General features: G+C 41.4%; 1 protein-coding gene across 7 annotated transcripts in view; it reads left to right on the forward strand.

Annotated features, from left to right (window-relative positions):
- The window catches only part of sema3fb (sema domain, immunoglobulin domain (Ig), short basic domain, secreted, (semaphorin) 3Fb), a 54,818-nt gene extending 36,714 nt beyond the window's left edge, over positions 1-18,104 (forward strand). For 2 of the 7 annotated variants that reach the window (XM_027285475.1, XM_027285487.1), the window contains 13 exons: positions 1,702-1,795; positions 4,381-4,500; positions 4,745-4,884; positions 6,100-6,214; positions 10,793-10,862; positions 11,002-11,146; positions 11,392-11,614; positions 12,691-12,779; positions 12,951-12,992; positions 13,760-13,917; positions 14,301-14,389; positions 14,657-14,790; positions 16,424-18,104. In XM_027285475.1, the coding sequence (XP_027141276.1) occupies positions 1,702-1,795; positions 4,381-4,500; positions 4,745-4,884; positions 6,100-6,214; positions 10,793-10,862; positions 11,002-11,146; positions 11,392-11,614; positions 12,691-12,779; positions 12,951-12,992; positions 13,760-13,917; positions 14,301-14,389; positions 14,657-14,790; positions 16,424-16,882 (1,878 nt within the window). In that variant the 3' untranslated portion in view covers positions 16,883-18,104. The remainder of the gene's footprint in view (positions 1-1,701; positions 1,796-4,380; positions 4,501-4,744; positions 4,885-6,099; positions 6,215-10,792; positions 10,863-11,001; positions 11,147-11,391; positions 11,615-12,690; positions 12,780-12,950; positions 12,993-13,759; positions 13,918-14,300; positions 14,390-14,656; positions 14,791-16,423) is intronic. The other 5 variants (XM_027285480.1, XM_027285490.1, XM_019267331.2 and 2 more) reach the window with 3 other exon arrangements.
- The last annotated feature ends 2,254 nt before the right edge of the window (positions 18,105-20,358 follow it).

Raw genomic sequence — 20,358 nt, forward strand, 5'->3', positions numbered from 1 at the left:
CCTGCATACTGCCTGGGCTCGTGGTCACCAGCAGCATGCTCCCTCTCTTTGTGTCTGAGCACATTTTGTCAACACCATCTTTAACTTGGCCATTACTTGTTTATCTCCATAACATTTAGCATGCATCTCTTCCAGTCCATGCACAATCTCAAAAGTCTTGTGTAATGTGGAATCACATTTAATTTCATGTCATTTTTGTCTCTCCCATGTTTCACTCATACTGTCTTTATGTAAGCCTCATTGTCTGAGCAACCTGGCCATCATTGTCTCTTTTGTGCTTTGCATTTGTGCTAAATGTCATATTTTGCATGAGAGCTGGGTTATCAAGAGGAAATGGCTTCTCAGGCTGTTAAAAGATTCTGTTGATTTTTGCTAGGCACAAATGTAATTAAACAGGCTTTCACTTCTGTTCAGTGCATGGCATATTCACCTTTATTTGGCATATATTTAGCATTTATTTAACAACAGATATGCAAATCATTCATCCCGCTTATCTGAGACAATTCAGGATGTCCCACCCATCACTCCTTCACCCCACCGAGCCCTCCACCTTCTGTAGGAATGTGGTGCAGTCGCTCCCACAGAGGCGGCAGGACTAGTCAGCATCTGACCCACTCCCACAGCAGGCTCTGTTAGCACAAAGCAAACACCAGCCATCTGTAGCCAACTAGCTGCGCAATATAGGAAATAAAAGAGCCACATACTTGAACATGCCTCCACTGTTTGAGCTCTCCAAGCACTTTGAAACACCAAAAGGGACTTTTGAAGGACATAAAGGCTGCGGGTGAAGTGGGACACTTTGAAAATGATGCAAGTTTTTTTTTAGTTTAATTTTTTTTTCAAAATATGTTGCAGCTTTTCTGAAGGGTCATATTTTACTGCAAGGTTGTAAAAACATGTTCAGGGCACGGTTCCCCTCTGGTACACATAAATGTTTGTGACCTTTTTTTACCCGTCAACATCTGGCATGGCTGGGAGTGAGCTGCCAGCACCTCCTTATTTGCACGACTGGTGATTTTAATCAAAGACGAGTAGGGAATTGCACAAGCGTGCATGTATAATCCAATGAAGTGAGTTTGGCACAGTGCCATATTCTCTCCCCTGATTTAGTGCTGATGGACACTGACAGAGATGTCTCCATCTCTGTACCCGTTGGGAGTGAAAAGAGGGGATTGGACATGCTCTGGTCTGTGAGGCGGGGCTACAGGACATGTCATCGCATGCCACCGATACATTTCCCACCCCAACTCTCATACGCAAATTCCTGCCAATCACCTTTCAGTGCTTGCGTGCAGGGATGCCACAAGCAGTGAGCATCAGTCATCCAGCCTCCTCTAGGTTTGTTTTCACTGCGCTGGATTACAGGTGTCAGCAGTAGGCCTGCACAGCCATAGGCACCAAGAGGCCGAGAGATTTTTGGCATGCAGCTTATTATACCAAGAGAGAGCACGCGACACATTGTTTTCCGCAGTAGAGATGGCATAGAGATGGATTAGAGATTCCTTGCTTTCCCCGCATGTATTTTTCTGTATGAACGCACGCTCATTATTCTAATACTTCATCCCCCATCAGGCCGTATAGGTCCCACAGGAGTCAGAGGGAGCACATTCGTTGCCTCATTTTCCCTACCCATGGGAATCACAGTGACAAGATGAAGAGTGCTGAATTTATTGCCGTCTCCATATGATTTTTCCATTTCAGGAAGAAATCTTCCATTTGGAGCCGGGGAAAGTGGAATCTGGGAAGGGAAAGTGCTCCTACGACCCAAAGCTCAACAGCGTGTCAGCTTTGATCAGTGAGTATCATCTGGGTTTGGTCACATGAGGGTGTAGGCATGGGTACAGACTGGCCTAGCGGTCTTTATAGCAGTAGCCGTGTCATCCCATATGGATTTTTCATCTTTTATCTCCTGTTTCTTTATATGGCCTTCTCTCAGCTCACAATTTATATTTTTGGCAAACTTTGTTAACAGAAATTGTTTATCGTCTGCCATCAAAGAACAAGTCCAGAAGGTCAAGCCACTCTTCTTTCCATCCTGTGCCTATTTCCCACAGTGGACTGCTTATTCTAATCAACCTAATCATTATATCCCGAGGAATCTTTCCTCGTTAGGAGAGGAGATGGACACAATAATACGCGCCTATTAATATGTGAATCCCTCACTGGGGAATTAGTGGCTTCCAATCAAAACACATGTTGGGAAAACGTTTCAGTGCTTGTACCACTATTTGAAAATTAAAATAGTCTTCATTCCCAACTTTACTTCCCATGGAGCCTGAAGTGTTTTCACATGTGTTAATGGTCAAACAATCAGTTAGCCTATGTACAGACCATCATATTTACAGATGAGTGACGAATTCAAGGGGAAACAAGGGGAAAAAATAAATGCAGACCCTTCCATTAAGAAAATGAGGGCCCTGGTTGGTTTGAAAATGATGTTAATCATATGCTGTTGCCTTTGCAGTTACCACATCTTAACACAATGAAACACCTACGGGAGATTTTGGATAATTACAGTTGTTAGACAGCACTTATCATTACCATCAATGTATGTATTGACTCTGTGTCATAATGTTGGTATAATGTTCATCAACATCACTGATTTAAAACATCAAAAATAAATGAGGTAATCTGCGTATTCCTACTCTTACTCACCATCTATCCGCCCTACTATCTTAAATTTATGTATAACACGGTTAAGTCTGGATACTGTAGCTGATTATCTGTCGTGGCATTAATGAAGCCAGTGTCCTCTGTCCCTTTGCCCAAGGTCACTTAGTCAGGTCCAGACCACGCAGTTGTCACCAGTGAAAGGCGATCTTCTCTCTGTGGGGTGAGACAGCGGGTGTAAATCACTGGCACTGCTTTCCCACATTAACGCAGTGCCAGCTGACCAGTATGGAACCAGTACTGTCATCCAAGATGGATTTACCTCCCACTTCCACCAGTTAGCATCATACAAGGGACACTGATTTACTGTTGATAAGGATTAAGAACCCTGTACAACAATAGATTTACCATTGACCACTGACTGCTCAGCTCTCCACCACATTAGACATCCCATCATCCGTGGACATTTTAATGATATGTCATCAATCTCCATATAATGCTGCCGGGGACCATGACATTGAATATAATGGTGGTAGGACATTTTTTTGTTGTTTTCTCTGCTGCACCTCCTGCTGCCCCCTCACTCCATCTCTGAGAGCTCTGACAGTCGCACCTGCTCTCCTGTGGGGCCCTTCCAGCAGCTGGAGAACCAACACCTTGCCTTCCTGTGGCTTAACAAGGCTGTTGTATACATTTGTCAGTCTGCACACATGGATGTGCTCATATTTTATGTCTTTACGGAGTGCGTGTGAAAGCTGTTCAGGAAGTTTGAGTGCTGGTTTTGGTAATGATTTATTTTACGTCTCGTAATTTATTAATGGCTTCCTCCAAAGTTTCCTGGAAAGAACAAAATAATGTGACAAGGAAAATCGGGGCATTAAATTTAGTGAAAATTTATTATAGCCTTTAATAAAACAGAACTAGAAAAAGAACCAGAAAATGTTTCAGTGGTTTAATAGTTTACAAAGGAAATTCCTGCAAATTTTTTAATAACCTGTATACACCTGTAATAATCTGTAATCTTATTCATCCATTTAACTAAAGCTTTAGTTTACACTATAAATTAAAACCTAAAACTAGTGGCTATTTAAAGAAGTTTAAGCAACCAATTAATAGTTACTACCACTACTAGCTTAATAGTTATTTTCATAGACGAGGGGCATGATGTTAGCTAACTACATTATTACCAGGCTATTTTAGAAATACCTGTTTAAATAAGTGATCGTCTAGTGATGGTCATTGTCATTTCAGCAGAACATACATACAAATACATACACACATACACACATGTTATGATTTGGTGCTATATAAATAAAATTTTACTGAAACTGAATGGAATTAAACATAATCCATGGTAGCTGGCTTGATAAAAGAAGTTTGCTCTTGTTTACTTCTGTTCGAAATTGATGAGTAATTGTTTACAAAATTGCTGAAATGATCATAGTAAAGCTGTTTTTGTTGTAAACTGCATTACATGCCATGCTAGAATGTAAAGTTTTCTCATGCAAAGCAACAGTAACTAAGAAGGGTGGGGCATGCGGATAGTCAGTTGAACGATGTTTTCCATTTTCAGACTATGCGTCCCATGGAATAAAGTATTATCGTAGTTTTCAGCCTTTGATCACTTGCATCCTGAGTTACAGTATCTATCTGGGATCTAAATATACATTTTGAAATAAAAGCCTTGGTGTTTTGTGCCAAGGGGTGGTGCTGGAATAACGTCAGAGTCAAAGAATTTCACTAAACTGAACCATTTTCTCTCTTTCTCAGATGGTGAACTGTATGCTGGGGTCTATGTTGACTTTATGGGAACAGACTCTGCCATTTTCCGTACTTTGGGGACAAAGACTGCCATGCGAACAGATCAGTACAACTCCAGATGGTTAAATGGTAACTGTCCTATTTAGCCTATAAACGGTACAAGCTTTCATCCAGCTTGTGCAGCCTCCCTGCATGATTTTTCAATATGCAACCCAAACAATGGTTCAAATGTATAGACGAAATGTGAAGATTCAGCTGTTTGCATGTGTTTAAAATCCATCAACAAGGGATAAACAGGAAATGCTGAGAGTTTATAAAAAGATTTCAGCCAGATGTTTCCCTTGATTCGTCTCACCGCCTCTTCTATCCACAGACCCCAGTTTCATCCATGTACACCTCATCCCAGACAGCGCTGAGAGAAATGACGACAAGCTGTATTTCTTCTTCCGGGAGAAGTCTTCCGAGATGGGCCAGAGTCCTGTGACCCAGTCCCGTATAGGACGCATCTGTCTGGTGTGTACACAGTGTGATGCGTGTTTGTTTTGCGGTGTAAACATAACGAAAAGGAAACCTGCATCGATATGGAAAACACGCTGGAGACTCCTGAGGCGGGTCACCCACTGTGTCTGTATGTTTACGGGCGCAGAACTAGTGTTTGGCCAACGCTGATGTGCCGGAATCCACATGTGTCTTTAACCTTTCTGTCTACAATGCATCCCTGTGTCTGCCAGATTGCCCTCTGACCTCTGACCCTGTGATCTTTTGACCTTCTCTCCCTGGTAGTCCTAAAAAACACTTCAAGCTTTTAGTGTACAAGGCAGCGAATGAGTCACTGTCCTAAAAACAGCTCTCTTTTAGGCTCCCTCTCAGTTAAACAAGACATCCTCCACAAAAGCCTGCATGCCCTAGAAATACAAAGTGAGCTGAGCAACAACAACAAACAACAACAAATGTCTCTTTGCTTATAGGGCATCTTACAGTGTTTATATGGTGTGAGTGTGAATGTATTTCTTCCTCATGGGTCTGCGTGCATGTTTGAGCATCACAGTGGCTGTGTGAGCACGGGTATAAGTGAGAAAATGTGGCGTACGTGTGCTCGTCGCCTCAGCTGTTCACCATTGTATTTATTTGAGGGGGTCACACGCTGACCTGGCACACAAACACTCATCCACACTCTCTGTGGGCTCTGACTCCCACTCAGACCCCGGACCTGTCTTTCTTACTTCGACACACATCTGGATACTCTTACTGTCATTCTTTTGCACCCTGCTAACCACCTAAAATACAGCAGTATACTGTAATTACACTGGAAATTCCGAAAACATTTCAACTCCCCCCCAAAAATGGATTCATTAGAAGTGCATGAAGAATGTGAAGGCTGCAACCACCCTTAAAATGAAATGTTAAAATATACATGCTTCCTCTTCAAAGTGCGACATCCTCTAAAACACATACTGGTCTCAGCTTTTTCTTACTGGGATAGATTCTGGCCTCGCTCCATCACAGATGGAAGAGTCTAAATAGGAGGAGACAGTGTTTACCATCTCACCCACCCCTCCCTCCTTTTAGCTTCCTGGCTTTGCAAACCAACATGTACTGTATGGTGTGTGTGTGTGTGTGTGTGTGTGGGTGGGTGGCTCCACCTGGGTTTGTTTTCAGTAGGAAGACACAGGAGGATGTGCGTTTGAGTGATGGAGAAACTGTTCTGTGTCTTCTTCTCAAATTCAGAATGACGATGGAGGCCACTGCTGTCTGGTCAATAAGTGGAGCACCTTCCTGAAGGCCAGGCTCATCTGCTCGGTGCCGGGTGCCGACGGCATGGAGACACACTTTGATGAGCTCCGTGAGTAGAAAAACCTTGAGATTGTGGTTCCTTTCTTCTTTTTTTTTGTTTTGTTGGAAAGGTAATCTTGTAGTGACTCTGTGGGGGTGGGGGGTGTTGTATGGGCCTCCTTTCAATCAAACATGCTGTCAGTCTAGCAATGTCTTTTCCTCTGATTCTTCTGGAGATGGTGCTTCACTGGTCTTTTGCCAGATTACATCCTACACATCAATAATCTGTAGATCATTTTCTGTTTTAATTGAGCAATAAGAAGGAAAATAATTCATTTTATAATAATATTTTTTTTCCAGCGTCCAATGTCACCGTTTTATCTGACAGTCAGTCCAAAACCTAAAATATATTTAGTTTACTAATATATATGATATATAAAAAAGCATCATTGGAGAAGCTAGAACCAGAGTATGGTTGTTATTTTTTCCAGTATTTATATGGACAAACGTGTAATTGATATTGATATGCAGATATTAAAACAATATTGTGTCAATCTGTGACACTGAGTAGAAAAAATAAAGAAAATCCAAAAAGATTAGCATTTCTTATATAATCTGTCAAAGTTGTATTTTTTTTTTATTAGGCTGAGAACTTTTGTTGCACCCAGTTTTTTGAAAGAAACTCAATCCCTCCTTTGTGCAGTTAATCATTTTGACAGTAGGTATCGAATGGCGAAGGAAAAAGACAAAAATGACATGACTGGATTTATTTCAGACATATTCATTTTCAGGTTCCTGTCATGTATGATCACATCTGAAATATTAAGTAGAGAACAGTCAGTGCACTGCAGTTTCTACTGCAAGCACCTGCCAAGAGTGTACTTGTACAAACACACACACACACACACACACACATGCACACAGCACCATATGGCAGCCCAATCCCATCATATGGCCCATACAGCGTACTGTAATGGGAATGACACACATAATCTCACCACTGAAGTTGTCGTTTTCTCTCAAGATGTCTTAAACAAAAGTGTCTGTTTTTTGTGTGTGTAAGGGGGTGGCCTAATGGCCGGCAGATCAGATCACCAAGCAGGAATGTCTGTGACTGTGAGACTATTAGCCTCTCCAGGGGGAAGCTCTTTCTCTTTCTGCCTCATAGTTTTAAAATCGAGCCAGAGAGTGATAGGAAACTGATGCATGAGGCTACTGACGCTGCTGAACTAATCTCAACAATGAAAAGTACCATGCCTTTGTCTCTTACACATTCCATGCTTTTATCTCAACCTGCCTGCAGTTATAAAAAGCTGTTAGTTGTTACAGGTGACATTTGTTTTAAGCCTCCATGAGCCACTGAATAAGTGACACACCTGAACACTCTGTGGCATTTTTGTGTCTGCAGCCACTTCATCTAAATGATACAAAAGCAGTTTCTGAGTGGGAATGGTCTCACTTTGCCTTTACAGATGAGTGTACTGCCTGTGCTGGTCAGGTCAGTGCTGATGCAGACGTGCTGTGCACAGTGGTTTTGTGAGAGAGGCAGAGAGTCATCAGTGTCTGATGACGCTTTTAAGGATATTGCTTTGCTGTGACTGTGTAGTGGAACTGAGCTGGTGAATGACCGAGGACTGCCATGACAGGGTACTTTTGCCAATAGCACATGTCAGTTTGCAGAGCAGACATCCCTGTCAAGGACTCTTAGAGGGGACAGTAAATTGGATATGGTGGGGTTTCATGCTAATGGAGTCACATTTACTGTCTACTTTGAATGTTTATAAAGCTCTCCTGCTGCAGAGTTTGTCTTTACACAGGAAAATGGAGACATTAGGATTTTACAGGGGCAAATTGGTCTTTAACTACTGCTACAGTGCATGAATGTAAATCACTGAAGGAAGAGTTGGACATTTTGCTTTCTTCCTGAGAGTTATATAACAACTGATGAAACTTGTGCCTATATGTTCACTATAAAGTGACAGCATATAGACTGGAGATTTTCCCCAGTTTTCAGAATGTATGCTAAGCTATGCTAAATGGCTGTAGTTTAATATTCATCATATAAATGTCAGATTGGCATTCTTCTTCTCATTAAACTAAGCAAGAAAGCTAATAAGATTATGTACTTCTTGAAGAGCCTACATACATACGACATGTAGTAATGAGGCACTGTCGACTGTTTCAAGCCAGGACAAGTTCAGAAAGATCACTCAGCCATGCTTGACTGAGAAGATTCTTAAACGTTTCACCTTTTCTTTAAGAGTTTTATTAAAACCACTGTCCAAGTCATTACTGAGAAGTTTGTTGAAATGTCCAGTTGTACTCCTGCTGTCGTATGCCGAAAGGCATAATGTCGAAGCGTGGGGGGTTTTCACAGTTGGAGTATGCTACACTTATTGGCTCCATGTGACAACTTGTACCAAAATGACCCGGGATGATTTAAAACACAGTGATGTGTTAGATGTAGACAAATGATAAATGGAGAGACAATAAGGCAAACAGACAGCAGATTTTGTAAAAAAAAAAAAAAAAAAGGCTGATCGAGAAATCTTTTCTAAAGACATGGAATATATGACAGAGTTTTTATGGCCATACATACGAAATATGTTGTTGAATCTGGATCCTTTCCTAGCTGTTATTAACACACGAGATCCCCTGGAGCTAAGTCATCACTGCCCTGTCTGGATAGCTTTTATTGTAAATCACATCACTTACCCCCCCCCCATGTTTTCCTGAAGCCTTGATCTGTTTTTAGTGACTGTCCATAATAACATTTACGCACACTTGCGTGTTCTTGCATGCAAATCGGCCATTTCTGCAGTACAACAGCTGTATGTCATGACAAGGATCATCTGTTGTGTGACACCCATGACAGCCCATCGTGCTACGTCCATGCTAACCCATGACCGTTCCACTGCTCTGGCTGCAGCAGCTGTGGAGGATGGCATGGTGTGCGTAAATGGTTTTGAATTTAGTAGCTACTGAGAAACAAGGACAATGTGCCTGCTATTGTGCCTGCTATCTCTCAGCTTCATTCTTTTCTCCAGAAATGAGCTCATGAGCTATAGACAGTCCCCAGAAGAAGGCTTGACTGTACAGACTCACTAATGTGGACATGACCAGAGCCCAGCACTTCAGACTCAAAGACAATGCTCACCTCCTCCATGTATCATTCTATCTGGCAGCCTGATAGCTAATTTCTCATGCTGGTCTATATGGGACTGCAAGTGTATAAATCAGAATTGGTCCTTTTTTTTTTTACTTCGATCAATTCTCCTTCTGTTTCCATAGTTTCTAATAGTCATATTTTTAGCTTGATCCCCCCGTCTCTTGCTTGTTGACTCTCTCGCCAATCACGTCTGTACTCTTCAGTCATTTCCCCGCACTAATAGGTTGGGAGAACATTCTTTGTGTTGCGCTGAAGGCCAGCGTCCTATTGTTGGCACTAAGCGTGCCTCCTGGGACTAGTATTTAGGTCAGGTACTGAACAGGAGAGAGACTTATCACCCATCACATATTTAGCTCCTTTTATTTGTTGCTGTGGACCTTTTCTCAGTATCAACAGAAGGATCAGCTAAATCAGGCAGTGTCCTATGTCAGGGACCTGTAGGACAGAGCATGTGAGCGTTTGTGATTTAGGGAGCTCCACAATTGGCCTAAGAGTATATGATGCAGTTCTCCTTTGGGAGAGAAGAGATATTTCCTTTCCCTCAAAGTGGAAGACATGAAGTATGGACACAGGAAGAGGAGAATCTCACCACATCGTGTTTAAATTTTCTGTCTCTTCAGGAGCAGTCTCAGGTGATTCAGCGTTCACATTGTTCCAGTCTAGACTGTAGAGAAGCAGGCTGGTGATGGTTAGGTGATAAAGCCTCTCAAGGTTCTGTCTGGATGTGTTATCTTGTCAATAAAACCGTCACCTTACGTGTCCTTCCTGAGGCCACTGTTCAGTTTCCAGCTGCATAAAGTCGATTGCTGTGGTTTTATACCCACTATTTCCATCAGAAGGATATGAGAGTGGCAGGAGGGCTGTTTTGATGGAGACTCACTTTTTTGTCTTTTGTCTGTTATTACCTCTTACTATTTCTATTGGACTGTTAGTTAATGTTTCATGTCCTTTCAGCTTATTTAGCTCCACTAGCGGTAAAACAGTTGTGATGCCATTTTTGGTCAGAATGTATTGTTATTGTTATACTATATAATATTTTATGATATATAATATTTTAGTCTGCTGCCTGTAGACTCTTAGTCTTGGAATGAACTTTGGTCAAGCTGAAGGAAATCAGTCACACAGATTTACACTTAAAAAAAATTCTCACATGAACCCCTGACCTTAATGCATTTGGTGCAATTATGGATTTTCAGGGGCTCCCACAGGAGCATAAAGACAACACGAGATCCCACTTTTCTCATGATCAAAATCCAGTGGTGGGTTCCATGTGTTCAACAAAGATGAAGGTTCAGCTTCTTTGTGTTAGCTCATCAGTCGATGTGGGATGTGTAGCCTAAAGGTCTCTCAGACTAAGAGAGGCTGGATTGACTGAAAGCTGTGCAAATATTGGTAAAGAAAAGTGCTTGTGCTGTGGAGCGTGATGTTTCCTTCACCCACTCTGTTTGTACTGACGTGATTTTCTCTTTTCTCTTACAGGAGATGTTTACATACAGCCAACACAGGACACAAAAAACCCTGTGATATATGGAGTCTTCTCTGTCTCTGGGTTAGTGTACTATAATATATATATGAAATATGTAATTATTAGCTCTGATTTAAAATAAATTGAGCATGTGTTATTTTTTATTGATGATATTTTAAGATAAACTTTCCCTTTTTTTGTTTTCCTTACTTTCTCTTCACAGCTCTGTCTTCAAAGGCTCAGCAGTTTGTGTCTACTCCATGGCCGACATCCGCATGGTCTTCAACGGACCCTTTGCCCACAAGGAGGGTCCCAATTACCAGTGGGTGGCCTACACTGGGAAGATCCCCTACCCTCGACCCGGCACAGTGAGTTTTAAATCCCCACTGACCCCACAAAGAATCCCACAGAAAGCTGGGCATAACAGCGATTTCTCTCCGACTTAGACCTCAAATAGAAACCATCTGAGGAAGATGCAGGCATCAGCATAACCAAGCTCATATATTATTATAAAACAGGCTCTCAAATATGCCTTTTTTTATGTGCTTATGTCCATTTTCTTCCTGGGTTTTAACCCACTCTCAAAATGTTAATGCTTATGTTTTTCTTTCAGTGCCCTGGAGGTACGTTCACCCCCAACATGAAGTCCACAAAGGACTATCCAGATGAAGTGATTAACTTTATGAGGAATCACCCTGCCATGTACAATGCCGTGTACCCGGTACATAAGCGCCCCCTGGTGGTTCGGACCAACGTGGACTATGAGTTCACCACCATCACTGTGGACCAGGTGACAGCTGCAGATGGCAACTATGAAGTGCTCTTCTTAGGAACTGGTGAGTGTTTTTTTTTTTTTTTTACTTTAAATGTGATGTTCTGCTTTTTAAAAGTCAGCATGGCTTTTTAAGGGTTGTTTTTAGTCTGAGCCCTTTGATCAGAGTCAGAATGGAGAATGACACTGTCAGTAGGAAGTTGAATAATGGAGAAAAAAATCCCCCATGGACATAAATCCCATGTAAGTGGAGGGCTTGTCTCCCCTGCAATCATTTATCATTAAGAGAAAAGCTTTCTTTTGTGCTTGAGTGGAAATTTAACAAATCAAAGCGTTTGTACCTCACTCTATTCACAAGAAGTAAACAACAGGAGATTTGTACCTGGAGAGCAGGGGTGGATCAGCAGGGAAGGGGAGAAAAGAAACAGGGGGTAAGAAGATGAGGAGGAGGAGGACAAGGGGGGAGTATCCATCACCTTAATCTTGCCCACTGGTGTAAGAGAGATTATCTGTTTGTCTTCATGCTGTGAACCTTTAATAAGGCCCCAGTATGAAAGCAGCAGCCACAGCACAGCGTGCAGCCCTCACATGTTGCATACGACGCCTCTTAACTGGCTTCTTTGTTCATGTGTGCGTTACGGGGAGGAGACCAGTGGATTTATGTGTGATGCTGGCCACTGTGGAGGAATGTACGTCCTTTCAGCTGCTGTCAGAGGCAGCCATTCAGGCCTGCGTTGGGTCTCAATGCAGAAGTCATAATAAATCTCAGGTATCCTGCTCACAGGAATGCCTAAGTCTTTACAGAAATCAAACATGCCAGGGAAGGCCAGGAAACGTCTTTCGGTATCCAGATGAATAGGTCAACGTAAGAAGGGAGCTGAGGATGACAGAAGAGGTTTGTCATGGTGGCGGCAGTGAGCACACTAAGTGAAACAGAGCTTCACGTCATTGCGTAAAGGTTAAACTGAAGAGAGAAACTACAAAGCAGAGGTGAAGAGTACAGTGGAGCCTGTTGATATGAGGATTATCCCTTGTTGGAGGTTGCTGAGAGAATAAAATGGGAATCCAAGGGGCTGTTGACAGTTGGAGGGGTGTGAGGTTGCAGGTATGTAGCTGATAGGTGTGTGTTTTGGTCCACAGACAAGGGAACAGTTCAGAAAGTAATTGTTCTGCCCAGAGATGACCTGCAGACTGAGGAGCTGGTCCTGGAGGAGGTAGAGGTTTTCAAGGTGAGCTTTTATTCACTCTCCTCTTCCTACTTTACTCCATCTTACCTCCTCCGCAGTCTTTTTTGGCTTTGTCATAATTTGTCCCTCTAGTTTTTCCAATTTGCATGTTCTTTATGCATCTGCTATGAAGATGAAACACTGTACTCACCATTAATTATTTTCTCTATCAAGGTCCCTACTCCAATTACAACAATGAAGATCTCATCCAAAAGAGTAAGCATGTCTGTGCGACTGATTTTCTTAACCTTTGCTCACATAAAGAGAAAAGAAACCATCTTCCAAAGGAAGGCAATAAAATTAATGCAATTTGGAAAGGTCTCTATGCATACAGCTGTGCTCCCCTTCATAATTCATGGAATAGCTATAAGTCCAAGGGAGACAATGAAGAGCGAAATATGGAAAAGGCACTAAAATTTTAGTGTCGTCTTTCAATGTGATTAAAATAACTTGGCCTCCCCTACATGGCCTGACATCATTCCACAGACAGAGAGTTTGTGTTACTCGCAGCCTGCCAGACTGACAAATTTCAAACAGCTGATCATAAAATTATGAGGCAACCTGAGAGAGATGAGCTCAGTATTGTCCTGGATCATCCGGAGCCTGGTGCTGTTTCAGGGCAGTGCTGGACGAGATTTTACACTTATCTCATTACATCCATCTGGGTTTGTGAAGTCTGTGTGTGGAAGCAAAAGATGACCATCAAGATTTGAATCCATTGAATATGATGATATTTAGGGTTTGAAGTACCCAGGCTCATTCATTACTCATCCTTGAGATCCAAAGTCTGAATCTCATAGCTTGAATTTTACTGCCTGAATTCAGTTTTTTTGAATTTGTTGCATTTTTACATCCAAATTGAGCAGCACTGCTGCCCACAACTAAACCAGAATGTTCTCTCTTTCGCTCATTGCATTTTTCAGCATCAAAGTCTTCTCCGGTGTTGCGTTTAACCCCATTTTCCTTCCTCTTCTCCTCAACAGCAACAGCTGTATGTGTCATCTGTGGTAGGGCTGACACAGCTGGCTCTTCACCGATGTGACGTGTACGGCGAGGCCTGTGCTGACTGCTGTCTGGCCAGAGACCCTTACTGTGCATGGGATGGCAAGTCCTGCTCCCGTTACTCGGCCTCGCAGAAGAGGTGAGCATCAGCGGCAGTGTTAGCATGATCTACACTAACTTCATATCTAACTGACTGACTTGATTTGTTTGTTGGGTGATGCTGAAATTAGACTGCCTGAATAGCTGACTGGCTGTTTTCATGGCACTGTAATCTTTTTGTAATAGTAGATTAATCATAATCTTTGGGTAAACTGTGGTTAACACTACTAATAAATCATATACTTGTGGTATGATAAGCTTAACCAGTAAATGATATCATCGTAATGCAGTGGTACAATAACAGAATGAAGTGCTGGTTTGCAGTTTGTGTTGTTAAAGTTGATACTCCAATGTATTATTGAATGGCTTTGAATGGCTTGCGGTTGCTTTATTATTTTTTTCTCTCCTTATTCGGCAACACTGGTCTGACCCCTTTAGACGTAGCCGGCGGCAGGACGTTAAGTACGGGAACCCCATCCGCCAATGCCGAGGATTCAACTCCAATGGTAAGAGTGAGTTCTGCTTCTATTGCTTCTTTTTGGTTTTTAATGAATGAATGAAATAACGTCTCATTATTGCTGCTCCAACATATAACATCTGATGGTTTTCAGTGTTATGGGCTGTAATGACTGTATTCTGGTACCTTTATGGTCATCTTTGAAAGCTGGATTCCATAAAGGACTTTGATTTGCCACAACTGAGATTTTGGTCGTAAGGAGTTCATGGTAATGAGTGTTTTGGTTGCCATGGAAATCACTTTCTCTCTCTCTGCCCCGCAGCCAATAAGAACACTCTGGAGATGGTGCAGTACGGGGTGGAGGGAAGCAGTACCTTCCTGGAGTGTCAGGCCCGCTCTCCACATGCTGTCATCAAATGGCATCTGCAGAGAGATAACAGCGACCGCAGGAAAGAGGTGAGCTGCCACAGAGTGTGTTTCTCAAAGAACATGGTGATATCAGCATATTGTATTTGTGAGTAATGTACTCAAATGCATATTCATCCCATTCATCCATGTAAAGCACATTATAAATGTCCTGAAGTATTGAATTGGCTGCAACTTTACTGACATGGGTTTGCGCCAGATGAGCATTTCCTCAGATGGACATGAAAAATGTCTTTTGGATATATCCATATGGGGGTGGGGGGCTCTACAAGCACAGTATTTCATTTTATTTTGTTTCTTTGTTGTCATGGAGAGGTGAGGATTTATATGCAGCATGACACATTTGAAAAATGAGTCCAGCAGAAATCTTTGCTGATTATCTGTTAACACGATTAAGCGATTCAGGTTCTGATTGAGCGAGGGCTGGTTTCTCACACGGACCTCCGACTGTCCTCAGGCCCAAGGAAAGGACACATAAAGGGGAGCTGTGAAAAAAGCCTTCTGCTATCATATATAACCCTGAGGCACTGGTTAAAGTTTTATTGTGAAGCTATGTAGTGTCGATGCCTCTCTTTTATTGACTATTCTCTTGGATGGGATGTGTTCCCAATAGGCAGAGCTGACTGTGCCGCTGCATTTCTGATTCTGAGCTAAAAAGCTGTCATTCACCTCATCAGACTGTGTGAATGTACAGAAAGAGAGTTACTGTTAGATTACATTTACATTGATTGATTGGATTTTGAACCTTTTTTCATATGAACAGATTTGAACAGTCATCAATCTTTTGCAGGAATATTTGTTGCAGCCCACTGCCCTATCGCCTGATAGATGTGATTTGCCATAAAACGTCACACTTCTGAGTCGTAACTCAAATATCAAACTCATAACTCACTCTTTACAGTAGTCTGGCTTACAGGAACTGCTGATAGTCAGAGCAGCAGGACTTTTCATGAAGCTTGCTGAACTATTGTAAACAAACAGACAATTGTAAAAAATATGGAGCTGTAGAAACCACCAGTGTTTCATCAGTTCTGTTGTGCAGTGCAAGACAAAGGTTGTCTGCTGTTGTACAGCTGTTATTTTGAGCTCATGATCCAATATTAAAGCCGAGCTGAAGTTAGGGACAAGCAAAGTACAAGCACAATGGGCCAAATTCAAATTTTTTTCAATAGTTGTTTTTCTTATTTTTTATTTTAAACTAAATATATTCAATCTGGAATTTTTCCCACACGCTATGTTGCCAAACAAAACAATAAAGCCCAGTCAGCTATTATGGCCCACGTTTTGTCAGAAGTGTTTTCTCATTCTATAGCATAGACACAATTTTCATGTGGACCTCCTCCCATTGGTTACTGTTAGGATTAAGTGCTATTTAAATAAAATAGACTTTTTTTTTTGATAGGGTTTAAATACAAATTCTGCTCTATTAATTGATTAACTTTAGGTACATGGTTGAAATATTACGTTATAAATGTTATTTTGTATATTTTGTGGCCAGCTAATTGTGTATATAATGCATGAGGAGTATAATTGCCAGCAGGAAAAAGATTTCTGTGTAAGCCCCACCCACTTCAGGTGTGTTTTGTGAGTTAAATAAATGCCAATAAAGAACAGGATATGACATCACAGGTGTTTGATGAGATGTTTTTCACTGTCTTTGCAGATGCGTTCTGATGGTCGGATTTTGAAGACAGAACAAGGTCTACTCCTGCGCTCTCTGCAGCCGTCTGACTCCGGCATGTACCAGTGTACGGCCACGGAGAAGAACTTCAAACACTCGCTGGTCAAGCTGCAGTTGGTGGTGCTGTCGGGCCGGGCCGTCAACAACGTGCTGGTGGAGGGCGGAGGAGGGCTGTTGCCGTCTTCTCTCCACTCCAGCACCCAGTGGACCCCCAGCGCAGGCCAGTACAAGGACCTGTTGACCATCCTGAGCCAGCCAGAGATGACCCTCATTAATCAGTACTGCCAGGACTACTGGCAGTTCGGAGACCCGCTGCTGGGCGCCCTCAAGGCCAAAGACCTGAAGGAGCTAAAAGAGCAGAAGAAACCCCGCAACCGCCGGCATCACGGGGAGGAGGAGGAGGAGGAGGAGAAAGAGGAGCGGGAGGAAGTAGAGACATGAGGAGCCCGGCTTTGTGTCTAAAACACCCTCAACCACCCTTCCCCACCAACCCTGTGAAAACTGGGAGAGACTCATTGAGAGTAGCAACGTGAAAAAAAATCCACAAACCGAAAAAAAGCAAACTGAGAAAAAAGAGGCTTACAAACAAAATCCTACACACATCCTCTCAAACAGTAAGATATATGATACACAGTATTTATTGTAGGTTGTATATAGTATCATTCTGTGGATTTCTTTGTACTTATAGAAAAAAACATGCTCTTTGTGTATAGGTACATTTGGGGCAAATATTATTGTTATTATTGATGTTGTTAATTTTATTGTTGCTGTTACTGTCATTACAAAACTCATCTGTCAGCATCATATGACCTTGGCGACTGTTTGGAATGTGTTATCAGGCATGCAAGCTGTTAGGAGCGAGCGAGCGAGTGAGCGAGCTCCGAGAAGCTCTATAAACGGGGAAATGAGATGTTGATAAGGGGTGATGGGATCTCTGTTGTTTCGTGCTTGCTTTGACTCGATGCCAGGACTCTTTTATTTCTGGACACTCCAGGAACGCCTGTGATGCAACCTCCTCGCGGCTGCATGCAGGCAGAGACTTAATACTGCAAGGGGACCATCGACACATGGTCCCAGTTATTGTGGGGAAACGATCCTTTCTCCATGGGAATCCAGATGTTCAGAAGACTCTTCAAATATTTTCACTGGTGTAATTGGGCCTTTTAATAGGAACCTTTTCTTCTATTTCCTTCCTGATTGGAGGATTGATTGTAAAATTATGCAGTGTCTTTGCTACTTCTCAACACAGATGATAATTATGAGTATTGAAATCTTAATTGTACTCGCAAGTAATCTGCAGCTTCTTCTGGCCATGAACTCAAGTTAAAAAAAATAATACATTTATGAAAGAGACAGATTAGTTTTTATGAAATCTATTAGGAAATATAATGGTTGGGTTATTTTCAAACACAAACATCCTTTGAACCACGATTAAGGTGCAATAAAGGGTCAAGGTTCTGCACAAAGGGCATTATTCTTTTACTTTCAAGGGACATTGGCTGGGGCCAAATGCATCATGTACACTCGGGCAAGTTACAGTTGACTTCTGTCAAAAAGAAAAACACAAATCCAATTAAAGATGAAAGAGGTGCCCAGATCAGGCAGCAGTTGTTAGCTCTGAGCACATGAGACATCCTTTTTCTTTCCTCCTTTGACATTCATATGTGGAAAAAAAAAAGTAATTGCCCATATACACAACAGAGCATTGTAACAATGTTGTGACACTAACCAAAATATTGGGAAGCTGGCTTTCATTGTGTGCATGAACCTGTATTTGTACTGTAATTCTGATAAGATACTGTGTGGTCGTTTTTTTCTGTTTTTCATCTCTAGGGGTGTACAGTATGGTCTCTGAGGGACGTTCTCAGTGCAGGAAAATGTGGAAAACAAATGCTTTAAAGATGCCCTCATTTCAGATACACCCTGTAGAAAGCATGATGCATCTTTTCATTGATTTCGTCAGAGTATTAAGTGAAAATCTCGGTTATGTGCTTGGATAGCACATAAGTATCATTTAAAAATCATACAGTGGCATATTAATTATGTGGACAAAGACAGTTTGAATTGGATGAGAGGGCTGTTATTAAAAGATGAGTGATAGTTCTGTTGATTAGAATTTTTATGCTCATGCCATGCTATTAAAATCACGTCTCCAGGAAGTTAAATTAATGCTAATGCGTTTTCATGTGACCAGAAAAAAAACATGGAATGAGATACACATTAATTTTAATATCATTCTGACATTTTGAAGCATTTAATTCATTAATTCACCTTGTCTAGCTTCTATTCAGGCTGGACAAAAGAGGTCCTGAATGCCTTCTGAGAAGATGCATCCATAATTCATACAGGGGGTATCTGTATCTGCTCCTCAACTCGGGATGTCTGTCTGCATTCCCAGAATCAATCGCAGCTCCTGATGGTCTCCTTCAAATGAGACCAGGGGGCTATACAGCAAAAAATGCAAAGAAAGGTTGTACAATTTGTTGGTATTTTTAAAAAAATGTGTCTGTAGTTTTTGAGTGTTTTTGTTTGTTTTTGTATTTTTGCATCATCAGACTTTATGGAAAAAAGAAAAAAACTAAATGCACAGAGGTGATGTTATTGTAATGACTTGTGTAAATTACTCTATCTTCCCTTTCCATTGTTGTTGCTGACTAATAAATTAAAGCTCTATATTTTATAAGAATGGAATGCTCCCCCCCTTCATTGTGATTGGCTTGATACTGGATGTTTTCCATGTTCTGCCCAGAACCCTCTGGATCCTTGGAATAAAGTTGTATCTGTTAAAGAGATATGTATGCACATTTGTATAAAATATACACACTGCATTTGTGTTTGTAATGAACACTGGAAGGCAAAACACATCAATGAAAGGACACAGGAGGAGTTTCCATCAGTGTCTTTACCTCTGGGCATAGGTATAGATTATGTGAATTCCTAATCCACATCAGTTAATATATCGAGATGAAACTTGGTCAGTACTTAGAGGTTCATTACCTCACATTTTAAATGCTGAACTGTGCCAGATAATTAGACTTTACCTTTGTGAGATGGATAGGGTTGTTAATCAATACTAATTTATCAACATGTTGACCAGAGGCTGTCTGCCTTTGAAAAATCATTATACAACACACCACCTCACATTTTCAACTGCTCAGTAGAATCATGACAAAACAGCTATTGTGTCTTCATTAGACTCACACGCAAACATTATTTATATCATAAGTTGAGCCAATTGTCAGTCAATAAGCCGTTTTCATGGAGCACAATGTGACATGTCAGAGTATGAAATACACAGCCGGCTCCATTTTGGTGCTTCAGTTTAGCTTATTGTTGTTATTAGTAACATCTGTGCGTGTCCTATAACAAGTCAAAATGTCTGCTATGAAAGGCTATCGCTATCACTCTTCAGGTACCAGGGTCTGCACACCTCATGTCTAGGCAGGCCAGGTCTGTCAGCCAATGAGAAAAGAGTCAGGTCCCTACACATGATGTGTGTCGCTTCTGTTAGTTAGGTTATCAAAAGACTTTAACCAGATCCTCTCTGCTTAGGAATTTAATTAGCATTAATGTCATGATGCTTGTCAAATAGCAACATTAATCTTTCTTGTAGTGTGTTAATGCTTTATGAACTAAATAAATATTACCTGCTTGATGTTGATGTTGGTAAAGTGCAGGTGATGTTAGCCTGCCGGAGTCCAGAAATATAAAATTACATTAAACAAAATATGGAATAAAAATGAAAACATAAACCTCACTTGTGTTGTCAATGTCACTATTTGATTTTATTAAATCACATGTGCTTAAACTCACACTACCTTCAAAACTGAAACATAAAATCAAAAATGAAAAACATATTTTTTTCCATTTTTTTTTGTAAACCTCCTGTTCGTCATGAGAACTGTAATGCAGCTGTG

The sequence above is a fragment of the Larimichthys crocea genome, chromosome I (assembly GCF_000972845.2).
Source record: "Larimichthys crocea isolate SSNF chromosome I, L_crocea_2.0, whole genome shotgun sequence".
In the NCBI taxonomy this organism is placed as follows: domain Eukaryota; kingdom Metazoa; phylum Chordata; class Actinopteri; family Sciaenidae; genus Larimichthys; species Larimichthys crocea.